The sequence below is a fragment of the Clytia hemisphaerica genome, unplaced genomic scaffold (genome assembly GCF_902728285.1).
Source record: "Clytia hemisphaerica strain Z4C2 unplaced genomic scaffold, Clytia hemisphaerica genome assembly, whole genome shotgun sequence".
Classification (NCBI taxonomy): Eukaryota; Metazoa; Cnidaria; class Hydrozoa; order Leptothecata; family Clytiidae; genus Clytia; species Clytia hemisphaerica.
In genome coordinates, this window is record NW_027103994.1 from 845,337 (window position 1) to 868,574 (window position 23,238).

Genomic DNA, 23,238 nt, shown 5'->3' on the forward strand with positions numbered 1-23,238 from the left:
AAAAAAGGTCTTTTCTTTTCTTTGACAAAACACATGACAACTGGCATTGGATTGTGTTGAGTACAGGCTATTCAGTTTGACTAGTTTGCATAACTTCACATCTTTATGAAAAAAGTCGATATATCGTAAGGTATTTTCTCTACAAATTCATATGTTTTTTTCCCAATGACGGACTCTCTTCATGTTACGTAATTTTAGCAGAATCTAAAACCCACTATACTATTGTTCAAAGTGCCTTTGCAAAATAAAAATAAATATGTTATATCATTTAAACTGGAGTTAAGCTTTGAATATAAAAAAAACTGATTCTCACAGACAATTGGAAAAGTTTCAACCACACAGATATCTTTTTGGTCAGCCTAAGCTGAGCATTCAAATCCCGGGGGGGGGGTACTAGGTTTGCGAGGTGACGGGTATGTCCGAGCCGAAAATCGAAAATCGACCCTTTGAGAGACAAAATTTTGGTGATTTTGGGACCCTTTGAGAGACTTTTTCCAAAATTTTGGTCCATTTTTTTCCAAATTTTGGTTTGATTGTCACCAAATTTTTTCGTGACCCTTTGAGAGAGAAATTTCTGATTTTCGTGATTTTGGGACCCTTTCAGAGACTAACTTTTGAATTTGTACCCCTTTGAGAGACTTTTGAGGAATGAAAAAAGGTACCCTTATGGCTCGCACATACCCGGCACCCATTTTGCCTAAGTACCCCCCCCCCGGGATTCAAATAGGTAAATTTTCTTCCAGTTCCATAAGACGGCAAAAAAAAAAATCCGATTTCCCGATCGATATACTTTGATTTCTAAACTTTCTTCCGATCGGGTTAACTTTTTGGGTACTTTTAGCGTGCGTTGTTTATCATAATGTGGTGTTTCAAGATGGCGGCTCAAGCGATAAGTCAGATGTGATAAGTCAGTGTTGTACCAAAGTATTTCCAGTGTAAATCTGTTGCAAGCTTCAATTTCTGTCATTTATTTTTTTAACTCGGCAAATCAAACACATGATTTTCATCAAGGGGATTCTTTTTCTACATCTTTTGAAGGTTTAAAGCCGTTTTCTCAAGTTTTTGTTTATGTTGAATTTTCGGATACTTTTTATTGCTGCTTTTTATTAGTTTTTTTTGCAATAAAAACATATTTTTCTTCTTGTTTCCTCTAGGTGGGATTGATGGTGTTATGATGTTATTGGAATTTGATAAAGTTTACAAAAGTACAGCTACTGTCTAAATTTGATAAAGCCTGGATGCAATCGTGCTTTTTTGGACTTGGTTTGTAAGTGTTTGATAAGGCGAATCGCAAAAAATTATTTGATTCCCGTCATTTTTTTTTAAAGTGGGGGTCATTCGGTCGGTCGGTCGGTCGGTCGAAAATATTTTTCTTTTAAGAAGCAGCTATACATCTTGTTGAAAGGGAATCCGTGTGGACTGATCCGAATTAAGAAATTGAGAAACCGTGGATAAACTGGTTTTCGGTTTACTTTCCATTAGCATGCGGCTCGCTACTTCGATTTGAAAACTTGTAAACACAGAGCGTGCAGAGGTCGACATTGGAAATCCAGCAAAGCAGCGGAAAAGCTTTCCGACTCTCCAACTCTACCTGCTGACCGTAAATCAGGGTCGGTCAGATGACGGGAACCAAATGATGACACATCACATCTCCTATTATTGGACTTGCAAAATTATGACAAATGGTCTTTGAAATTTGATCAATTATATTAATATTAATGTATACAGTTCTTGTTGAAATTGATCTAACTATTTTTCACGCAGTTCCGGACGCAGATTGTGTTTTTCTAACCTTTTCTAACCTTGGCGCACGTTTTGACTGAATGAAGGAATGGAATGAATGGCGATAACAGTTTATACATATCTCTTATCAGACTTGCAGAAAGCGGACTGCAGAAGGTTATGAAAAATGGTTTCTAGAATTTAATGAATTATACCGTCAAGTTACACAACATGCACACTCACGTCACAACTTGCACAGTCATAACAAACAGATCCATCTGGTCTTCATTTAACATTGTTTTAAAGTTTAAAAAACACTGCCAGTGCTTGGCACAGAAGAGAGGAATCCCAGTTTAAATTAATTGCTACTCCGCTGCCCTGTTGAATTTATTTATTATGGTCGTGTGTTTATTCTGTCAAGGCGGTAAAGCGATCGCCCAAATTCATAGACCAATCAAAAGGGAGTTTAAAGCAAAATGGGGGAAAAATGAGCTTCCCTGAATAGTTATGAATTTTAAGTTTTGCTTTCGATTATCATTTGCGACCAGCAAAGTCTTCAAGATGGTTGTGTGCATGTTGTGTAACTTGACGGTACTAAACTACAAAATTTATTTACGAAGACTGGATGTAAATTATGTTTGTTTTTTCTGACCATGCCAAATTATGGCTTTGACTGAATAGCAGTCAGTTTTTACGTACTCATTGGCCTTGCAGACAACTGACAAATGGTTTCTGTAATTTGACCAACTCTACCAAAATACAGTTCCTGTTGAAATGTTATAAATATGAACTACGTTTTGCAAAGATTTTGATGCAAATTGTGTTTTTCTGGAGTTTTGTGCTTTGTGACTTAAAGTTTGTAGCTTGTTAGTTTAAAGTGTTATTGGAGTTTTATCAAGTAAAACAAAAAGTACAATTTCTATGTATATTTGATGGATATCTTTATTTTGGTTCTGACGTTTTGGCAATTTACTAATTTATTTCTAGATAACACTTTGGTTAGATATGGATATTGTCTACATCCAACAGAAGAAAATGTATCATAACTGACTGGAATGAAATTAACAAAAAGTTTTAATTACACTATGTTTCTCTTTTATTTTATAGTAATGAACTATAGCTTAATTGTTTGATGTCGTAGAAACAGTGCTACAATGCTAAAGAGAAGTATACTTTGATCTTCTCGTGGGGGGGGGGGGGGTTGGAGGAGCTCTCAGGCTTGTTTTAAAGAGGTCCCCCCCCCCCAGCGGACCCTCAATTCACGCAATCACGCAATTTTTTTTCGAAATTCACGCATTCACGCAAATTTTCCTCGAGTTTCACGCAATAACCCGATTTTTCAGGAAATCGGAAAATTTTCGGGGAAAATCGGGGAAACATGGGAAAATCGGGAAAACTGCACATGATCGGTGTAAAAAAGGAAAAATTCACGTATTCACGCACAAAATAGCCCAGATTCACGCATTCACGCAATCAAAAAGTGAATTTTCACGTTCACGCAAGTTTTTTCAATTTGGAATTTTTTCAATTGGATTTATTTGACAAGGTTTATATACTAATTCTATATACACAAGGGAAAAAAATTATAGGTCTATTGACAATTAAAAAGTTCATCTGAGAATAAAAGTTAAAAAGGCGTTAAAATGACGGTGTAATGTACAATTGTAATTAACGAAAACAAATTAAGCTCGGGAGAATAAATAGGGTAATAAAATATGATAAAGTAAAGCAGTTTTTTCTCAAAGGTTAAATTCCCGCCTGACAAGAAGACGAAAAGAACTAAACAAAGAAAGGGTAAAAACCTAGCCATAATCGATCATCACTTCCCTCTCATTCAAGCCCTGAGGCTCAAAGGTCTGGAGTTTGTTAATCCAGAAATCTTCGCGTACCCGAAGACTCTGTTCATTCTGGGATTGATCGATAAGTGTAAAATCCCAGTCCTCCATACCATTATAACCCTCCTGACAAAAATGAGAGTGAAATGACATTTGAGGCGCTGTTTCACCTGGACTGCATTTCCGGAAACAAGATTTATAGTTGTTAAACCTGTTTCTAAATTTTACGGCGCTGCCTCCATATTGTTTTTGACATGAAGGAAGTATATCTATAGAGGTCTGCGATTCAGACTACCATGGTAACTGAAAGCATAATACGTGCATGTCACTAGTTCTATTTATACTGAGACCATTAATTTGTCTGAGACGAGAAGTTTAGAAAATGAGAATTATGGAGGAGTATACTTTCCATTCAATAAATAGGATCTCCTCCACATATCACATTTTACAAACTACTCGTCTCAGACGATTTTTCCGTCTCAGTATAAATGGAACTATTCTCGCATCGACATTTCATGAAGTTTACCAATTCACAAATTCTTTCGGATAACTTCTTTCACGGACGTCATTGTTTCCTGTATCAATCCCTCGAAGTTCTTCCCCTCGAAGTTCTTCCCACCACAACAAACGATCATTGACAGGTTCTTGATGGCGATAACAAGATTTGATTTCCGCATTATTCAATAAATGGCCATAGATATATAATTTCGTCATTTTCCCATAAAATGATTGCACGATTTCGTTGACCACGCCATTATCAACATCCTGACCCAGAACAAAGCCTGTGAGTGGATTAGCTCCTGTAGCTACTAAAGCTGAAACAGAAATGGCTTTAACCGCCATAAATTTACCATTGATATAAAACCTGGCGTCAATTGCACCACTAATTTGCTTAAGTGTGACGGCATAGTGGTTCCAACTCCCTGGTGCATCTGCTTTTCCAAAACATACTCCTTCCGCTCGGACAGAAACGCATAGAGTAAAAGACGGGCTTATGTTGACTTGAATCATTTTCAAGTCATCATTTTTTGGGAAAGTAAAGATATGCTTCCCAAAGAGATTGGATGGAGGGTCAGGTAGCATAAGCCAGAAGCTGAATGAAAGATATTTCTTGACCGACATTGATCTCTTTTGATGGCAACACAGGTACACTCAATGTCGGTGTTTTAAACGTGATAACGTATTCCGATGATTCTGGAAAAGACATAGATACAGAGTATAATATAGATGAATAGATGTAGCTAAGAAAAAAAACGTATAGTCTGCTAATCGTAGCAGCACTTCTCTCATTGCCTCTCACTCACACTCCATCGTAGAGACCGGTTAGAAAGACTTCAAAACAGAAAAGGAAATGACGACAGACTCTCTACGGTAATGAATTTTGAGATTAGCCCTAGATATCGGGTCTGTGTACAAACTAAGGGTACGCTTACAGCATACAAAAGAACTTACTTAGAACAGGCTCATATTCGACAGCATCTGATGAAATTTGTTGTTTCTCTTCATCGCCACAATCCGCTTTGCCGCAATAACATTTTTCGTCAGCATATATCACTACTCCTCTTCGCTTATTATTACACATTAAAATACATTCAACTCGAGACTTGTTCTCTATAAGCTCGTCTCCTATACATGGAAACTTCCGAACTGCAAATCTCCGGCAATCAACAATGAAACAAAGTATCAACCACAAGAATAATCGCCAAAGACAGATTTTCGTTTTCATTTTCATTTTCAACTTTTAATATTGACAGCATTACTGATTTCAGCGAGAAATTTTTATCTCGAATAAACAACAAATTTCAATTTTGTTTTTCATTTACATCCCAGGTGAAATCTTAATTATTAAAGCGGTAATCAAGTTTTCAAGATAATGAAAGAAATCTGTATTGAGGTTTCACGGGTTTGAATAATTAAAATGTATAAATTAGATAACAATCAACAAAGAATTATCCTTATTTAAACAACATTGTTTTTCACACCCATCTAAAGCTTTATGGAGGTTTGATATATGTTGTTATGACGTTTCGTGTCAACTTGGGTGATAACAAATACGTTCTCACAGACCCGGTAGGATTCTTTCAGCCAGTGGGGGTGTGCATAGCACTACTTCGCCACATCTCATTAACCGGTCACCCGTTCATTTTTTTCTTCTTTCTAATAATTCATGCACGAGAGAATAAACAAACAGATAAGAGTGGTTTCCATGTAAACATACCAAAAAATACCTAGTAACAAAACTAGTAACAAAAATGTAACAAGTAAGTATTTTCGAATTTCGATCTATTTTGAAAATTTTTCGCGTGTATTTATTTTCGCGATTTTGTGTTTTTGAAAAATTTAAATGGTATTAAATTTCGCGAAAGTTGGCCTAAAAAATCGCGAAATTAAGTACCCGCAAAATTTTATAACACGCGAAATATAATATCAATAAGGTATGTTCTCTCTAAAGGTGTGAATTTGATGAATGGAATCAAAGAAATACTTTTTGTTTTGAATAATAAATATGTTTTATATAAGAGCACAAAAGTCGATGCATAATTCTTTTTTGTTAAACTGACAAATTTTGATACATTGCTCTTGGAGGAATAAAGCTATAATTAACCTCCCAAACAATTATGACGTCATAAAATAATTTTCCCCCTAAATTTCTCAAAAAGAGCGGGTTAAAAACGTGACCAAATTATGCTTCGTCGTATATTATGACAAAATATGAATAATTCGAAGGGCGAAAAGGTGTTATTTTTGTTGGACAAATAAATTATAAATTAACCTCTGTCCGTTCGTCCGTTCGTTCGTTACTAACTTTTTTCGAGATTGGCTCTTTCATTCTTTATGATTTTTTGCACAAAGATGTGTAACTATAAACCCCCGATTTTCGAAAAAAAAATTTGGGGGGCAAATTTGGGCCAAAAGTCGGCTAAAAAACGAGTTTTTTGGATCATCGATTTTTTTGCATGAAAGTTGGGTACCATCATAGGTAAAAGATGGCTCAAGCAGATTTTTGCAAAAAAAATTTGTTGACTCAAAAAACGCATTTTTATCTATAAGCATCACAATTAATAAGCATACATCAATGTTCTTAGTCAAATTACTCAATTTTTTTATGAGATAGATGTGTTTTTTTTGCTCATGAAGTCTTGAATATGAACACCAAAAATATGGGCATTTCTAAAAAAATTTAAAAAAAAGTCGCTAAGCAGTGTTTAGGCTTTTACGACTGCGAATATATTTGAGTAAAAAGGCGTGACCAAGTAGTGTTTGTTGTTTTTGGTCCAAATTGTAAACATTTTTAATGAGTAAAAAGGCGTGACCAAGTTGTGTTTGGTGTTTTAGGACTAAGTTTTGAATTTTTTTAATGAGTGAAAATGCGTGACTGAGTAGTGTTTGGTGTTTTTGATCAAGTTTTGAACATATTTAATGAGTGAAAAAGCGTGACCAAGTAGCGTTTGGTGTTTTTGGTCTACGTTTTGAACATTTTTAATGATTAAAAAAGCGTGACCAAGTAGTGTTTGGTGTTTTTGGTCTAAGTTTTGAACATTTTTAATGAGTAAAAAGGCGTGACCAAGTAGTGTTTGGTATTTTCTATAAATTATCGACATTTTTGATAATTTCAAAGGTGTGACCAAGTAGTGTTTGGTGTTATCAGTCCAAACTATGAACATTCGCCTTAAAAATGCTATTTCTCGGCACCAGGTGGTCGAAACTTAACAAATAACCCCATTTTCTTTATCTACTTTTCACGCTAAATCCGTTGGTAGCCTCAGATATTTGATTTTCAGACTTCGAAAAAACCGTTAGTAAAGCTTTTTTCACATGTACGTAAAACTTTACTTTAGACCTTACGGAAAATCGTTTGTAAGGCTGTCTTTTGAGAATTTCCCCGACATACTGTAATGTAAAGTTTTTGTTGATTAAGAGGGTCTTACGTGGCTTTTCCTTCCGTTCAAATCTTTTTGAACGTAAAACTTTTTTCACATGTACGTAAAATTTTACTTTAGACCTTACGGAAAATCGTTCCTAAGGCTGTCTTATGGGACTTTCCCCGACATTATGTAAAGTTTTTGTTGCTTAAGGGAGGGTCTTACGTGACTTTTCCTTCCGTTCAAAACTTTTTGAACGTAAGCAAACTCTACACAAGGCCTCTACTTAAGCTTAGGGAAATTCCCCACCCTTCAAGATCTTAAGTAAAATTTTACGTACATGTGAAAAAAGCTTAAGGCCTTAAAACATTACGCAAGCTTAGGGAAATTAATTACTGGGCTATCCACGTCAAATATCGAATCTATCTATCCATATTCAATTGGAAACAAAAACGTTGCTCTCTTGTATATGAAAATTTCCATTTTGATTTATATTGATTTACGTTTCAGTTCTCGATTCATGGGCGAAGATACCATCAGGTCTTCTGAACGGGAACACAAGATGGTATGGTGCTTATGATGAATGTTCAGCCATTCCTGATGTCAAATATTGCTCTGTTGGTATGAAGGTCGTCAGCCAGGTTTGTGCACAAATACTGTAATACTATACACGCTTGACAGTTTTTTTTGGGTTTAAGCGAGTCGAATTTCCTTTCATTTTCAAGGCTATTTAAAAAAAAAAACTTAACAATTTCCATAACATTCTTATTTTTGTCGTTTTTGTGATACTTAAAAAATGGTCGGATTCGGCTGAAATTTTGCACACTTGTTCTTTGGGTGAATATCTGGGGGTGTTGTTTTTTTCCATTTTTTTCAAAATTTTTATCTTAAGGGCGTGGTCACAAAGTTAGACCAAAACGAGGCTAAAACTTTATTTCTTATATCAAAAATTTTCTGTTGATTATAGACCTATGAGTAAATAAAAGATACTGAAGTTGAGCCATTGCGGTTAGCACATTTGACAGTTAGAACAGTGAACTGTTATCAGGTAGAATAATATCCATTGAGTTTCAAGCCCGAAGGGCTAGAGGTCAATCTCTAACCTTTCTCAGGCAAGAAAAATTGAAGCCTTAAAAAATGCGCCGTATTTTTGATGACGGATTGAATCTAGCAATTCCTTTGTTTTCGAGTGATATATTTTTCAAAATTAAGCGGTAAATTTTAGTTTCAATCTGTCATTTGTGTAAAAACCAGGCGGGTCGCTCAAGGCCGCGCAACTTTGGTAGGATTTGTTGGCTTCAAATCCTACCAAGGAGATTGACCTCTAGCCTTCGGCTTGAAACTCAATGATAATATCTCACTTTGGCTACTTCATCATCTATTCAGATCCCCTTTGTTAAAAGGAATTATTGGTCGTAAAAACAGTTTCTCAAAATCTGACGCGTGGCTAGAAATCTCTTTATAAGGGTATGTTTGCACGGTATTTTTTCTCAGTTACGAAATTTTTAGTTTTGGAAAACGATTGATATTTATAAATCTATTTTAGCTTACAATCTGGAATTTTAGGAGCTGAAATTTAGCGATTCCATCGATTTTAACTCCTAAAATTAAAAAATCAATTTTACTCTATACGGAAAGAATAGTTTAGGTGAAAACGTGACACCCAAATTTCTTTTCTTAGAAGTGCGTTTTCAAATAGTTTTCAACACTGGTGAATCTATGAAAGTAGCTGATTTCAAAATATAATTTTTATTTTTACTGATGGGACCGATGTACCCTAAATTTCCATTTGAAAATAATTAAATTATGTTCATAATTTTCGAGAATTCAAAAGAATCCAATCAAGCATGAGAAAATATGCAATTAAAATACGATAAGAACAAAGAAATGACATTATCATTGCACACGTGCAGCTGAATTCCCATTACAACTAAGGGACCCCTTACAGACACGCTTCAAAAAAGCATGAATTCGTTCTATCTGATAATAATTCTATGGTTAGAATATCTAATATTATGTATTCTTAACCTAAAAATACCGTAAGAATATTTTAAGATGACTTTTCCTAAAGTAAAAAGTTAGGAATATCCATGATGAAATGGAAAAATACCGTGCTTTATGATTTCTTTTTCTGGGAGATGAACTTGAAAGATTTTCGAGCGGAAAATATGAAAAACATGAAAAGTTTGTTTCTTAGGAAAAGAAGATGCAACTATTGAACGGTTCAAATATCACGGATAAAGACTAGCTTTATCGTCGGCTAATTTACCTATTCTTGGCTAAATAGACGATTTTCCGATTGTCCAATTTGAAGTTGTTTCTGACTAATCTACAGTGACAGAATTACTTCTTTTCTGTTTTAGGATCTTAAGATAAAAAAATACTTTTACCATTTCGAGGTCTAATTTTAAGAAAAAGAAGGGTGTGGCAAGGAAAACATTATAATAGAAACTAACATTAACACGAAACAGTTATATTGTACTACCTTATCGGCCCGTTTTACGCCGGCCTTAGTTTTACACTGGCCCCTTTTACGCCGGCCTTTATTGCGCCAAGAGCCTAAAAATAACGCCAATAAGGGCCGGCGTAAAAAAGGCCGATAAGGTATCACAAAATATTGCATAACTCTTATTGTAAGCAATTCCGATTTAACCAGTGATTGATCTTTACTTTTTAGAACGGAGTTTATGGCACGTGTATGCCGAAAGAATGTACGGAAAATGACGTGGCGTCTGTCTATTCTGCTATCATCTCCAAACGTAAGTTCTCTACAAAAACATCATAAAAAATTTAAGTTTTAGTTTTACATGATGTTCCTGTTTCATATCTGAAATATGTTACCCGTTATATATCAGGCCGTAGTTGTGCTGAATTAAAAAAAAAAAAAAAAATTTCTTTCCTATTTCTGCCCTATCTTGCTCCACATCCAGGTCAATTCAACGTGAGAAAGTTTGTTATTTAAAATGATGAGTTTAAGTAAACGATATCAGAGATTAAAACAAAACCTTTGATGGTGAATTGATTAATTGATAGATTAATTGGATAAGGATGGCTTCAGTCGTATTCCGCCATCAAAGAAGAAGCTAAAATACTCTTTTTGCCCGATAAACCCTCCGTCTTCCTTATCTGATGTTCCGATGGTAGATTGGTGGCCACCCACGCTCAAGCTTTAAAAGAGTGGGCTGATTCTCCTACCCTTGCGCGTAAAGCTAAAAATATTTCGGTTGGACCTGCTAATCACCGATAGCAAGGGCTGGGGTCCAGGACTCACGCTGCGAAATCTTTGACAGAATTTTGCAAAATTCCGTAATCTAAACCTTTTCCCGACCTTAAGAGCTCTACCCTGTCGGATTAAATTTCTGTCCCCTTTATTCTACCCCTTCTCTGCAATCATTAAGCGCCCTACAGTTTTAAACAATGGCGAGATATGAAGGATGTGTATCTGATAATTCTTTTTATTCTTGACCGTCAGAATTGGGAGGTGCTATTCAGTTTACTGACGATGAGAAGTATGTTTGGTGCGACGGAGAAGATTTCTCTTATTCCACTGGGTTCATCATCACATTGTAAGTACACATGTTTCCAGTAGCGTAGCCAAGAGGGGTGCAAAATTTGTGTGGGAGAGTAGATTTTTGTGACAATGTAATTATCTATTCATGTGGTATTAAAAGATAATTATAATGGGATAAAAATCTGCTCTCCTACACAATTTCTTTTTTGGCTACGCTACTGTTTTTATAAGAATAAACTATATAAAAGCATTAAAAGCTTCCATGTCAACAATATTAAGAACAAGTTAGGAATTGTAATGCTTTTAAGGCCTCTAAAACACTCAGGAAATTGCATAAAAATACCTCACAAAATGGTGAAATTAGGAACATTTTAAGAACCTTTTCAAGCTTAAAACTCGAAATTTTAAAGACATATTCAAATTTTGGACGTTTTTATATAACGACTTTGTTTTTTTTTCACAAGTCCTGAGTTTTTACCAAGCCTCAACAGTTAAGTTCTTATATTCTTTTTTTTATTGCAGAGTAGACTTCCAATATCAATAAATGAGACATTTGTTTATTTTACAGAACGATTTTTTGTATCCTTGGTTTACTGATGGTCCTAGGAACATTTATTGAAATTACCGAACAGAACTACGAATCAAAGATAGAAAAGTCGAATGTGACTATATTGACGAATGGGAATGCGAATCATGGTATTTTTATTTCTCCTATCATCCTTTTCCAGCAGGCAAAACGTCGTTTCAACGTTTTTCTAACGTTCACAACAAGATAACGTTGGATGAACTCAAACTTTACCGCCCCTTTTTTACGTCTACCGCCCATTACGGCTGTAAATGCAGAGTATATATTATCTTGCTTTGCTATCCCTCTAACGGCCGAAAGCATCGATGGCATTTTTCTTGAGCAATTTAAATGTCTTTCGTGAAATCGCCATCTGAATTTCGACAATCAATTTTGTAAAATTCTCCCTCTAACCTTAGAACCTACCCCTAAGGAAGGATTGATTGCTTTATTAAAAAAATCTTGCATCAAAGCTGATTGAAATTATCATCGTTAGTTGGGCGTTGTTTGCACCCTTTCTGGGTAGATTACTATATACACTACACAATATATTGTCCGGCAATTGACAATGTATTTCTGAGTGTTGGAGTGCCGGCAGTATATTGCCAGCTCGATTTGCAATAGTCTAACAATATAGGGGAATCGTTTACAGAGCAAAAATTCCTTTTTATAATAGAGTACCTGTTGTTTACTTCGTTAATTACGGTCCGCAAACCATATTGCCGAATATTGTGCGTCAATATATTGTGGAGTCTAAATAGCCCATAACAGATTGAATTTTTCGCAAATTTCTATTTGAATTCTAGAAAACAAAGTGGAGATGAAAAACTTGGAAAGTAATGACCAACAAGATGAAAGTCCTCTTCAAAAACGAACAGGTAAGTTTGCATTACACTTTTTTTATAAGAGCAAAGTATATAAGAACATAAGGCTTCAATGGCCAAAATCTTAAGAACAAATTAAGAACATTTTAAGGCTTTCCGGGCTCTAGAATACCTGTTTTTGTTTAGGAAAATGGACAAAAATACTCAAAAAATGCTGAAAATAAGAACATATGTTAAGAACATTTTTAGGCTTGAAACCCGAAAAGTAAAGAACATCTGAAGGCTTCAAAAGTTTTGCATGTTCTCATGAAAAAACGTGTATGCGGATATGTAATCAAAATCGGACTATTACATTGCAGAGAAAATTTAACCAAATTTTAAGCTAATTTAAGCAAGTTTTGAGCAAACTTGATCCTTCATATTTAAAGTATTTTTGTTTTTTCATTAAGGGGATAAACAGGGCCCACGCCATGAAATTGAAAGTGAAGGGCAATGATGAATATAGAGTCTAAGGAGGTGCAACCAAAAACTTTTACTTTGCAAAAAAGTGGCGTGGGCCCTGTAAAATGGTTAACATTTTCCAAAGCTTTGCTCAAAAATATTCTTTTGTTTTAAGCTTAGACAACTTAATTTAAAAGAGAGGAGTACGTCATTTATAGTTTGCTCAAATATATTATTTCGTATAACAGTTGTCGTATTATCATATTACACTTTAGTATTACAATATATTACAGTATTACGATATCTCAAACTCAAATATTTCTTTGTTTTCTTTTTTATAGTTCCGGATCTGATGAAGTTTTTGTTATGCTTCTCTTTACTGAGAAACACACGTGCCATTATCTCGACCCAGGCCCCTAAAGGTGCAATCGAATCAATCAACGGTGTCCGCGTTATCAGCATGTGGTGGATTATTCTTGGACATTTTTTGGGATTTCTTTTGCCATATAGCGGTAAGATATACAAGATATAAGATCATAAAAAATCATCTAAACACCAAATACTTTGTGTCCGGAATTTTGGCAGGAAAGTAGATTTGGAGACAAGACAGAACAAGAAAACTGAATTCAGCATAATTTAGCAGAAATTTTCAGATTTTTTGTGAAATCCTTGAAAAAAGATAGGTGGGTATTTAGACGATACGACGGGATTTAGGGAAGCAAATAAAGTCACTACACCATAAGTCACCATGACTATAATAATCTAGGCTCGGATTTTCAACTGAGTGTGTTCAATAAAAACTTACTAGCCGTATGCACAGCGTCGCACGCTGCGTGTCCCAATCCAGTGAATCACTACAGATCTAACAAATTCTAACGGAAGAAAGATAGCCACCGATTGAAGATTTGATTTTGATTTTAGAAAATAAGGGAGAAAAAAGATAACATTGCTTGCAATTTTTAACCACAATTAAATAAATGGCTTAGCAGAAGTATATTTTAGATCTTCTTAGCCATCGTGGTTGGACATTCGAGGGTGACTTTGAAAGACTTTAAAAAGTTTTGAAAGTGATAGGGAGCCGCTATTGTAAACAGAAAGTTTTAAAGAGCATCTGAATAAGAATTCTTTAAAATGACAAAAAAAAATTGGGAAGAAGGTTGATTTTAACCCATCAAGCTCCAAATTTGGTGATTAGAAAATAGTATCTTGGGGTCTCAAAGTTAGTCTAGTGGTGGGAAATCTGCTTAAGGTGCAAAAAGATGATGATTCAACGCCATGAAGAGGAGGCTTTGTAGAGCTTTGTTGGATTTTCGAAAACTTTTTACAAAACGTTGTAAACACACACGTTTAAGCGTATTAATATATAGATTGTGATCTCTTTATCTTTTTAGATAATACTCTAACAGCTGCGGGTACCATTATGAAACGTTGGACTTCACAGGCTATTCTTAACGCTTTCCCTTCCGTCGATACCTTCTTTTTGTTAAGGTAAAGCTTTAATTGCTCTGTTCGAGAGACCTCTCCTAGAATGAGCGCCAAAGTTCAGGAGTCCGCCCCTTAGATGGGCATGCAATGGCGTTTAAGAGGTCGAAATCTGTTGAAATATTTTTCTTCAGTAATGTATCTTTGGTCAAGATGACCGCCCAGTGTGTTCCAGGGCGTTTTAAACTTTATACCATAGTATTATAGTCAGTGAGTTTGAAAGATTTAGACCAGAGGTCAATCTTACATACCCTTAAAGAACATTCTGACGGGATCACTCGTCATTTAGTCGCGAACTCCTAATTGCGGTTATGCCGAGATAACCTGTCATCGGTCTTTTTGGCACAGTCTGTTAAAAGACTTAGTGCAGCTATAAGTTGATACTTTCCTGAAATCGAATTGCAAAGCTCGAGACAATTTATTTTTTACCTGTGGTATTTTTGACACGGATAATAAATAGGTCGGTCGTTATAAACTTCTTAGCTCTAGTTAGTCGGCCAACCTTTCACCTCGCCTATTCTATTTGTGAATTAAGGTAGGCATAAAGTGGGCTGTCTAAAGTCAATGCATTGCCATCTTTTGACCTCAATGCAATGACTTCTTTTAAAGATTTTAGCTGCCAACTTTGTGCCCACTTTCTGCCTACTCTAACAATAAGATTATTATTCATTCATTTTAGCGGTTTACTGGTAGCCTATATCGCTCTACGACGAATGGATAAAGACAATGGAAAAATTAATTACGGCATGTACGTCTTGCATCGATTTATAAGGTAATTTATTCTTTAATTTCTAAGTTCGTGTAAGAGTGTGTCCCTTAGTTTCACTGTTTTCAGCTGCATTGTATATATATATGACCTCGATATTGGCCACTAATAGTTAAGTGTCGGTAGATAATTTGCAAGTACGGATGGGCTCCCTTCAAACTTATTTTAATTAGTGTCACGGCAACTTTCTACAGGTGGCAAAGATATGCCACGCCGGAAATGCCTACTTTGTTTTCTAGAACAACTTTTTTTCGAATGAAAAGCAAATATTTTTTGCAGGGCAAGTCTCTATATTTGCCGTGACGCAAGGTTACAGAAAACCCGTCCATCGTCGCAATTTAATATTAGAAAATTAGCTATTGATACTTACTTAAAGTCTATTCACGATAAGTGTGCACTCTTTTTTCTTTTACTTATAACTTTTGAAGAAATTCTTCAATCTTTATAAATTTGGTATCATTGAAAAGATATTAGTGAGTGGAACAATTTGAAATAAAAAAATCTTTAGAAAAATTCTAGAAATGAAGATGAAAATGAAGAAGAAGAAAAGGAAGATCTTGTAGAAAAGTGCTATAACTTTCAATATTTTTAAAGATTTTTTTATTCCAAATTGTTCCACTCACTAATATCTTTTCAATGATACCAAATTTATAAAGATTGAAGAATTTCTTCAAAAGTTATGAGTAAAAGAAAAAAGAGTGCACACTTATCGTGAATAGACTTTAATCGCGCTATTAGGTTTTTGCGGAGTGATAAATAATACAAGAAAGAGGTAGTCTCATTCTTATTACTTCATACTTTTCTTGCTTATATAGATTGACACCACCATACATGCTTGCCATCTTATTTTGGAACAACATCGTACCTTACTGTACATCTGGTCCAAATGCGAAGGCAATCCGTGAAAGGGGAGACGGGGGTGCTTGTAACAAATATTGGTGGACTAACTTATTGTATATCAATAATTTCCACCCTAAAAAGATGGATGGAGAGGTAACAGCCTAAGTTAATTATAATGAAATCAAACCATTAATTTAGGGTGTTAGGGAAAGCAAAGTGATATAGACTGATACTACAAAAGGGGATAAAAGATAAGAATATTATTTTGATAAAACTAAATGTCCCCAAATTGAAGGCCAAGGCAAGGCAAATGGCAATCATTCGAGTTTTGAAGAATTGAAGGCCAAGCAATAGAGGGCAATGCTACCCCCAAGGTAAGGTTATCCAGTAGTGGAGGATAAAAATCGTTGGGGCTAGACAAAAGGGTTGCGCATTTTATACGGCTTGTGCAAAAAGTTATTCGAGTTATGGAGAATTCGAGTTATAGAAGTTTTATTTGGAGAATTTTTAAAGGCATCGAAACAATGGAGAGTGTACCTTATGCTTTGAGATTTCTTTACCTATCCATTACAATAGGATGGTTGAACTTTCTCCTTCCCAGCTGAACATTCCTCCGCTTTTAGAGTGCTGCTTTCCTGTGCATACCGGCAATATGCCGCGCACAAGTATGTAGACGCTACACAGTGGCCTGGCTGTGACTGCCTAACAAGTCTACCCAGAGTGAAAGAGGTCTTTTCCGTTGTAGAATACCGATAGAAATGATTAGCCATTTTACGGATACTGTTCTCGTTTATTTGGATATTTTCCAGTCTGTAAATTAATTTGTTCCTTTTATCTCGTAGTGTTTTGGTTGGGCCTGGTATTTGGCAAACGACATGCAATTCTATTTAATCGCACCAGCATTCCTCTACGCTTTCTATAGGTGAGTGTGTTAGTCCCGGGGGGAGGGGGGCACTGACCTTGACAACCGACGGGGACGTGCCGCTGGAGTTTCAAAAGTCGATCCTGTCAGAAATGAAATTTGATGAAAAATAGACCCTGTCAGAAGAAAAATTCGATGAAAAACCTACCCTATCAGATTCTACTATGAAAAACATATACCCTGTCAGATTCTACCCTGAAAAACCTACCCTGTCAGATTCTATGTTCAAAACCTACTCTTTATACACGTTTTTCGTGTTTTTCGTAAAGTATAAAGTGATATCGACATTTCCAGGCTAAAAAACTACAGCATTGCATAAACATTAAACCTCAATACCTGGAAAACCGACCAAAAGAATCGACGACAAGAGTTATGAAATTACAAAGTAAACACATCTTTAATATTATTCAAAATCATCACTCTCTACTTCCACAAAATGTGTTTCAAAGCTAGAAAGGTCATACAATATTATAGATGTACAAGAACAAATAGAACGCTAAAGTTTCAAAAAACACAATAATGAACGTAGATAAATTTCAGATATCCGTTTCCAGGATTACCGTAAGATCACATAAGATTCCGATTCCCGCTCTAGCATTACTGGCGCTTTTCCGGGATCATCCCGCTAGTTTTCCTGGGCTTACCGGCAGAAAAAAGTGAATTAATCCAAGCTGGCAAATCATAAAACGCAAAAAGAAGTAATGTTTTGATTATTTCTATAATCGGCCAACTTGTTTCATTGTTTTCAACTAGTCGGAACTAACTATCATCTGTTTTCAAGTGGCAAGTGGAATGTTATAGCAGGAATCGGAATCTTATGTGATCCTACGGTAAGGGTCTCAAAATCAGAACTGATGAAGTCTAGGTTTGAAAGGACTATTTTGCAAGTATAAGCTTTAAAACGACGCTTTTACAAAGAGGACGAGAGGATGTCAATGAAACTAATACAGAAGAGTCGAGAGTATTGTTCTTTTCTACAGCTGTTCTAGGCCTACAGCGGAATGTCTCAACGATATGGAAAGAAACAAAACATAACAGTTGAAATAAAAAATCTGAATCAAAATCTACAATAAAGTCTTGCAACATCTAGTAAAATCTGTTTGCCCCTCGCAGGGGTCTGCTCACCGCCGCGTCAAAACGATTTGCAAAAGAACTCTACATGCAAAAACGGCAAAAACAGACCCTGTCAGACACACATCATGAAATTGCGCCCCTGTCAGATCAGGATTTTGCAATTTTAGATACTCTGTCAGTAATTCTGCAACACTGAAAAAGGTACCCTGACCAGCGGCACGTCCCCGTAACTATTTTTGCCTAAGTGCTCCCCCCCCCCCCGGGGTGTTAGTTCTTCTTGGCTAATAGTCTAAACTTAGGCAAATAAAGCTAGTTTTTGAAATAAGTCCCTTTACGAAAAAGTCAAGTATCAAATGTTCGAAATGAAAAATCAAGAACATATTTTTTCGAAGTTCCGTTTATTTCCGTCTGCACAAACACGGCAACCAATGTAAAAGTCCTCTTCCGGAACGCTAGAGCTCTATAAGTTGAGAGAATAAACTCAATCGTTTAGAGCTCCAGTGTTCGGGGCATTATTTGCCATCAGAAATCATACATAAAAAAGAACATCCATACATCCAAATAACGTCTCTATGTAACGCCAGAATAACGTTAGATGAACGTTAAAATGACTTCATTCAGGCTTCAGGTTGTGTACAAACGAGGAATGAAGGGATCCGATTGATTTATTTGATCTTTTTCTAGCTCTTTGTACCAACGCTGTCTACTTTGAGAATAGTTTGGGTTCTTTTAAACACCAGCCAGTCCTGCACTAGGTTATCCTGTTTCCTTTTTATTTATTTGACACTCTTTCCTATACAGGCTTGAGCGTCGTTTCGCTAACACGAGATACCGTCATTTCGGAGCATTTATTGTTACAGCAGTTTGCTGCATAATTAGTGTCATTATTCGAATCATATTTTTCGAAGTCAATGAATATCCAGCTCTAATCACAAAAGGTCAAGTTCCTGGACAACCTTACCCGTAAGCCATTGTTCAACCTATATGCTTCAAATCTAACAAATCATACATCGTTGAAATGATAATTCACCATTTAGAAAAATAATCTCAAATATTTTTGAAAATGAAGATGAAAAATGAAGAAGAAAAATTTTTTTTGATGCTAGAAACTTACGGAGGGCAACTTAAGGTGAGTGACCTGCCGAGAAGCAACTCGTTTTAGCATAATTTTTTTAGGTCTCCCAAAGTGCAGTTTCCCATTTGTGGACAAAAATCTAAATAATTCACCGTAGTGTAGATTTGGTTACTTTTGCTCAAATTTTGATAAATTTCTCTACGCTGTAAGGATTCAAATCGAAAATACATTCGTTTTCAGATCGAGTTTTTTTGTATTACACCTTTTCGACTGTAGCCGCCAAATACCGCGCGGGCATTTATTTTGTTCGTTTAATCACCCTAAAACTGGGAGTCTTTTTTCGCACCTAAAGACAAAAAAGGATTAAATGGAGTTTAGGGTGGTAAATTAAATAATAAAGTGGCACGCACCTGACTGCACGACTACGGTTGAAAAGTTGTATTGGTTTCTTTTTTCCTTAGAATAAAAGATAGACAAGACCAGTTATACATCAAACCGTACACTCGCATTCCACCTTACTTGGTCGGTTTGTTTCTTGGTTATATCTTGTCCAGGAAGATCAGAATCACATTCCGAAAAACTGTATGTATCATTTCGATTTATGATTGTCCATGTGTCGTCGATACACCATGACTCTATTTTGTCGCCAGCACTGCGTCAAAACAGTGTCTGATAAGCGCTATGATTTCCTTATCCTTCTACCCTAATATAGAATCGCATGATTTTTTAGCATCTTTGCTTTGGTGGAACGATTTTCTTTTTGTATCTTTTGAAATCCAATGATAAATTTTTTTCTGAACAACTGTATTGTATCTTTGTTTTTGTTGCAGCTTATCTACACTCTTGGATGGCTGATGGCTATTGGCCTCGGATATGGCGTCGTTTATGGGCCTTACGAAGCCGCATTCAAGGACCCTTTAAAATTCTTCAGCAAAACGGAGAATGTTGTTTATGGCTCGTTCTCAGCTTTTGCATGGTCTTTAGCTGTGGCTTGGGTGATCTACGCTTGTGAAACAAATAACGCAGGTACTAGATTCTGTATTAGAATATGTAATAGACTCACTTCCGGGAAACAAGAGGAAGAATTCAGGGTGACACATGAAAAAATATAAGGGTTTGATCGCTAGCTGTGTCCCTAATAGTTTGCATTTTTACAAGGGAGAGCCTTAACCCATACAGTGAATTGTACTAAAAGTCCTCAGTTTTCACAAAGTTCTGATTTCATACCGTTGCAAAGAATAGATAAATTGAGCCAGTTCCATAATATCTGATAAGTGTTTAAAATGACTCTTTATAGGACTGATCAAGAACTTCTTATCCTGGAAATTTTGGATTCCATTGAGCCGGTTGACGTTCGGTGCATACTTGATGCATCCCATTGTTTTGTTATGGTATGGCGGGATGCACGAACAAGGATACCATTTCCAAACTACCATGATTGTAAGTTTTGTGTACTCTGATCTTTATTTAACCAGGCCCGGCGGAAGCGGGGAGACTGGGAAGACTTCCGCCTCCCCACTTTTGGAGCAAATGAGAGTTCCTAGAGAGTTTTATCTCATTTAAGCCTTCAATCTCCCCACTTTTACGGTTGTTCCGCCGGGCCTGAAAACCTTAGAGAAAGGTCAACTATTCTCCTTCTCCCCGAAAAATCAAAGATTGATGTTATAGATACCCTCCGTCAGAAGCCTATTTCAAACAGTATTTACAATGGCCCGGAGGCCACTATAGCTTTATGATAGACTGGATGGGGCTGATAAGTGGCCCGGTGTAATTTGGCAAACTTTATTTTTGGCTTTGCTTGAGGTGGTAGCAAATGCATGCCACTAGATTCAGTCCCTTTTACGGAGAAAAACAAATTTAGGAGGTATTTTCATCTATTTATCATAGTTTCATAAACTTTGTTGGGGTTTTAGAATATATTCCATTGTTTTAGTGTTTTTTTAGATTTTTGAAAACAAAAGTTAAAAAAATAAAGATGGTGAAATCCTCTTGTCTACTTCACTGGACATCAAAATCATCAGAAAGCAAAGTCCAGTCAGAAGTAGACTCTAGCCTATATTTACAATTGCTTAATTGATGTCAACCGGTGGTTCATCATAAATTTCTGTGATAAAGTAAACCTAGTGCTCTCAGTGCATATTACAAAAAGCTCCATTGGTCCATCCTCTCTTATGAGGTGTCTTTTATAATTCGAACGTTCAGTGCTCGAATCTTTCTGTAATACGAACTAAAAGATTTGTTCACTTAACCTAGAAAGTCGCATATTTAGAATCTTTCTATATTTCGAAGAAGGTTTTTGGTCTCTTGTAGATCGAATTAGTGTCAACTGTAATTTCGAGCTCAATACCCTTTCATACATATTGCTTTTGTTTTCCAGGCGTTCGATTTTGTGTCAAATGTTTTCTTTTCTTACGCATGCGCGTTCATTCTGGCTGTTACCATGGAAATACCCGTCCTCAACTTGGAGAAACTGATTTTCTGAAAGATTGGCCACGAATTGTTATCATCCTCGTACCCAGGTGCTATTAGCTTTCTGCTGTTTCCTGATGGCATCAGATGATAATATTCTGTGCTTACGTAAATAAAGCTTACGAATGAGGTTTGAATTATTCATTAATTAAGATATATACATGTTTTCTATATGATGAGATTAAACTATATATTAACATAAGGCTTCGATGGCCAAAATATTAAGAATAAGTTAAATTTGCAATTTAAAACACCCAATTTCTTAGGATATTGCACAGAAACATTTTAATCACAAAATGTTAGGCTGAAAACTCAAAAAGCTAAAAAAGTACAAAGACTTAGAATTATAAAAATTAGATGTTCCTATAAAAAAGTGTACTACCTTTCGTGGATCATTGGACCATTAAATTACTCATCCTCGACACGGAAAATTGTTCTTCCCAAAGAGGTTTGGACATCAGTGGTGTATTATAATCAAATTCTATATAAAAAGCACTAAAGTAAGGCTTTTATAATAAGTCACTTATAATTTTCAGAGATTTTTCTCAGAGTTTTAGATTCAAATGTACTTTATATTATTCATATCTATTCATAACATCTTTTTGTAAATTTATGTCTGATTTTTATTATTGTAACTATTTGTAGATAAGATTTGATGATTTACTTATATGATTTTAAAGATTTTATATGTTTTCCATGATATTAAAAATTTTATATTTATAAAAGTCATATCATTCTCATAGTCTGTGATAACTGAAAAAATGGTTGTTTATTTATACCGCTTCCCACAGACCCGTTTGGACCCGCCTCCCACTGGTAAGATTTGTCAAAATATCGTCCCAAGTGGAAAATTATACTCCAATTATAATCTCCGCCGAAAATTATAGATTCCTCATTGCAAAATTATTACGTGTTATTTTTCCTTTCCTACATTGTTTATTGACTTTAAAACAATGAAATTAAAACCTTGAAGAACATGGGATTGGAATATCAACCGTATTTCAGTTTGTTATTTTTTACCACTACTGGCTGAAAGAATCTTACTGGGTCTGTGAGAAGATGGGGTTCATTTTCCTTATTCTATACTTCCTTTTAAAAACTTCTGCATAATTGTCTTTTCAGGAGACAAAATTGATATAAATTTTGAATATTCTTATTAACACGTTAAAATACAAAGAAGATCTTGATTCAAAATATAGCAACGATCATGGTTGACATTATACAACAACAGCATACTATCTTCAGTTTTGGTCCACAAATTTATTTGCATGGTAAAATGATTTGTTTATTGAAAACCATTGAAAGGACTGTGGCTGATCAAAGGATCTTAACTAGGAGCAGACAACGTTCAAATAACATCCATTGAACGTCCATGATATAACTTTGATCTATTGTATGATTCTTTGATGAGTCTTCTATTGCCTCATATTTTGTGTTTATAATAAAGACCTTATCTTCGATGGTCCTTATATCGAAATCAAAACTCTGTGTCATGGATTTTAACCCCACCCCCCAGAATACTCATTCTGGCACTTCTTTGGTCGCTGCGCTGTTGGGGCAGTTGTCCCTCTGCTTCACCTGCCATCACGCTACCTATATCTGCATCTTAGAAAGTTCTCTAACAATTTCATGCCTCTTGTAGACTTAGCTGTACTTTCTGCGCTTTGGGATAATAATACCCCCTTCTCACAGACCAGGTAGGATTTTTTCGGCTAGTGAGGACAAAAATTGGTTGATAATTTTTCACCGGGGACAATATTTGGGCCGAATTTTCTAGTAGGACAAGTTCCCAGTGGGTCTGTGAGAAGGGGGTGTATTATGCAGTGGTAGTGTGTTAGTGTTGTCTTTA

General features: G+C 35.7%; 1 protein-coding gene across 1 annotated transcript in view; it reads left to right on the forward strand.

Moving 5' to 3' along the window:
- The window catches only part of LOC136811252 (nose resistant to fluoxetine protein 6-like), a 62,364-nt gene extending 40,680 nt beyond the window's left edge, over positions 1–21,684 (forward strand). The window contains exons 5-19 of the mRNA XM_067067866.1: positions 7,931–8,061; positions 10,098–10,179; positions 10,893–10,986; positions 11,500–11,627; positions 12,303–12,374; positions 13,103–13,273; positions 14,153–14,249; positions 14,923–15,015; positions 15,825–16,002; positions 16,692–16,771; positions 18,647–18,808; positions 19,382–19,502; positions 19,751–19,946; positions 20,218–20,360; positions 21,298–21,684. Of these exons, the coding sequence (XP_066923967.1) occupies positions 7,931–8,061; positions 10,098–10,179; positions 10,893–10,986; positions 11,500–11,627; positions 12,303–12,374; positions 13,103–13,273; positions 14,153–14,249; positions 14,923–15,015; positions 15,825–16,002; positions 16,692–16,771; positions 18,647–18,808; positions 19,382–19,502; positions 19,751–19,946; positions 20,218–20,360; positions 21,298–21,402 (1,853 nt within the window). The 3' untranslated portion in view covers positions 21,403–21,684. The remainder of the gene's footprint in view (positions 1–7,930; positions 8,062–10,097; positions 10,180–10,892; positions 10,987–11,499; positions 11,628–12,302; positions 12,375–13,102; positions 13,274–14,152; positions 14,250–14,922; positions 15,016–15,824; positions 16,003–16,691; positions 16,772–18,646; positions 18,809–19,381; positions 19,503–19,750; positions 19,947–20,217; positions 20,361–21,297) is intronic.
- Positions 21,685–23,238: the final 1,554 nt, after the last annotated feature.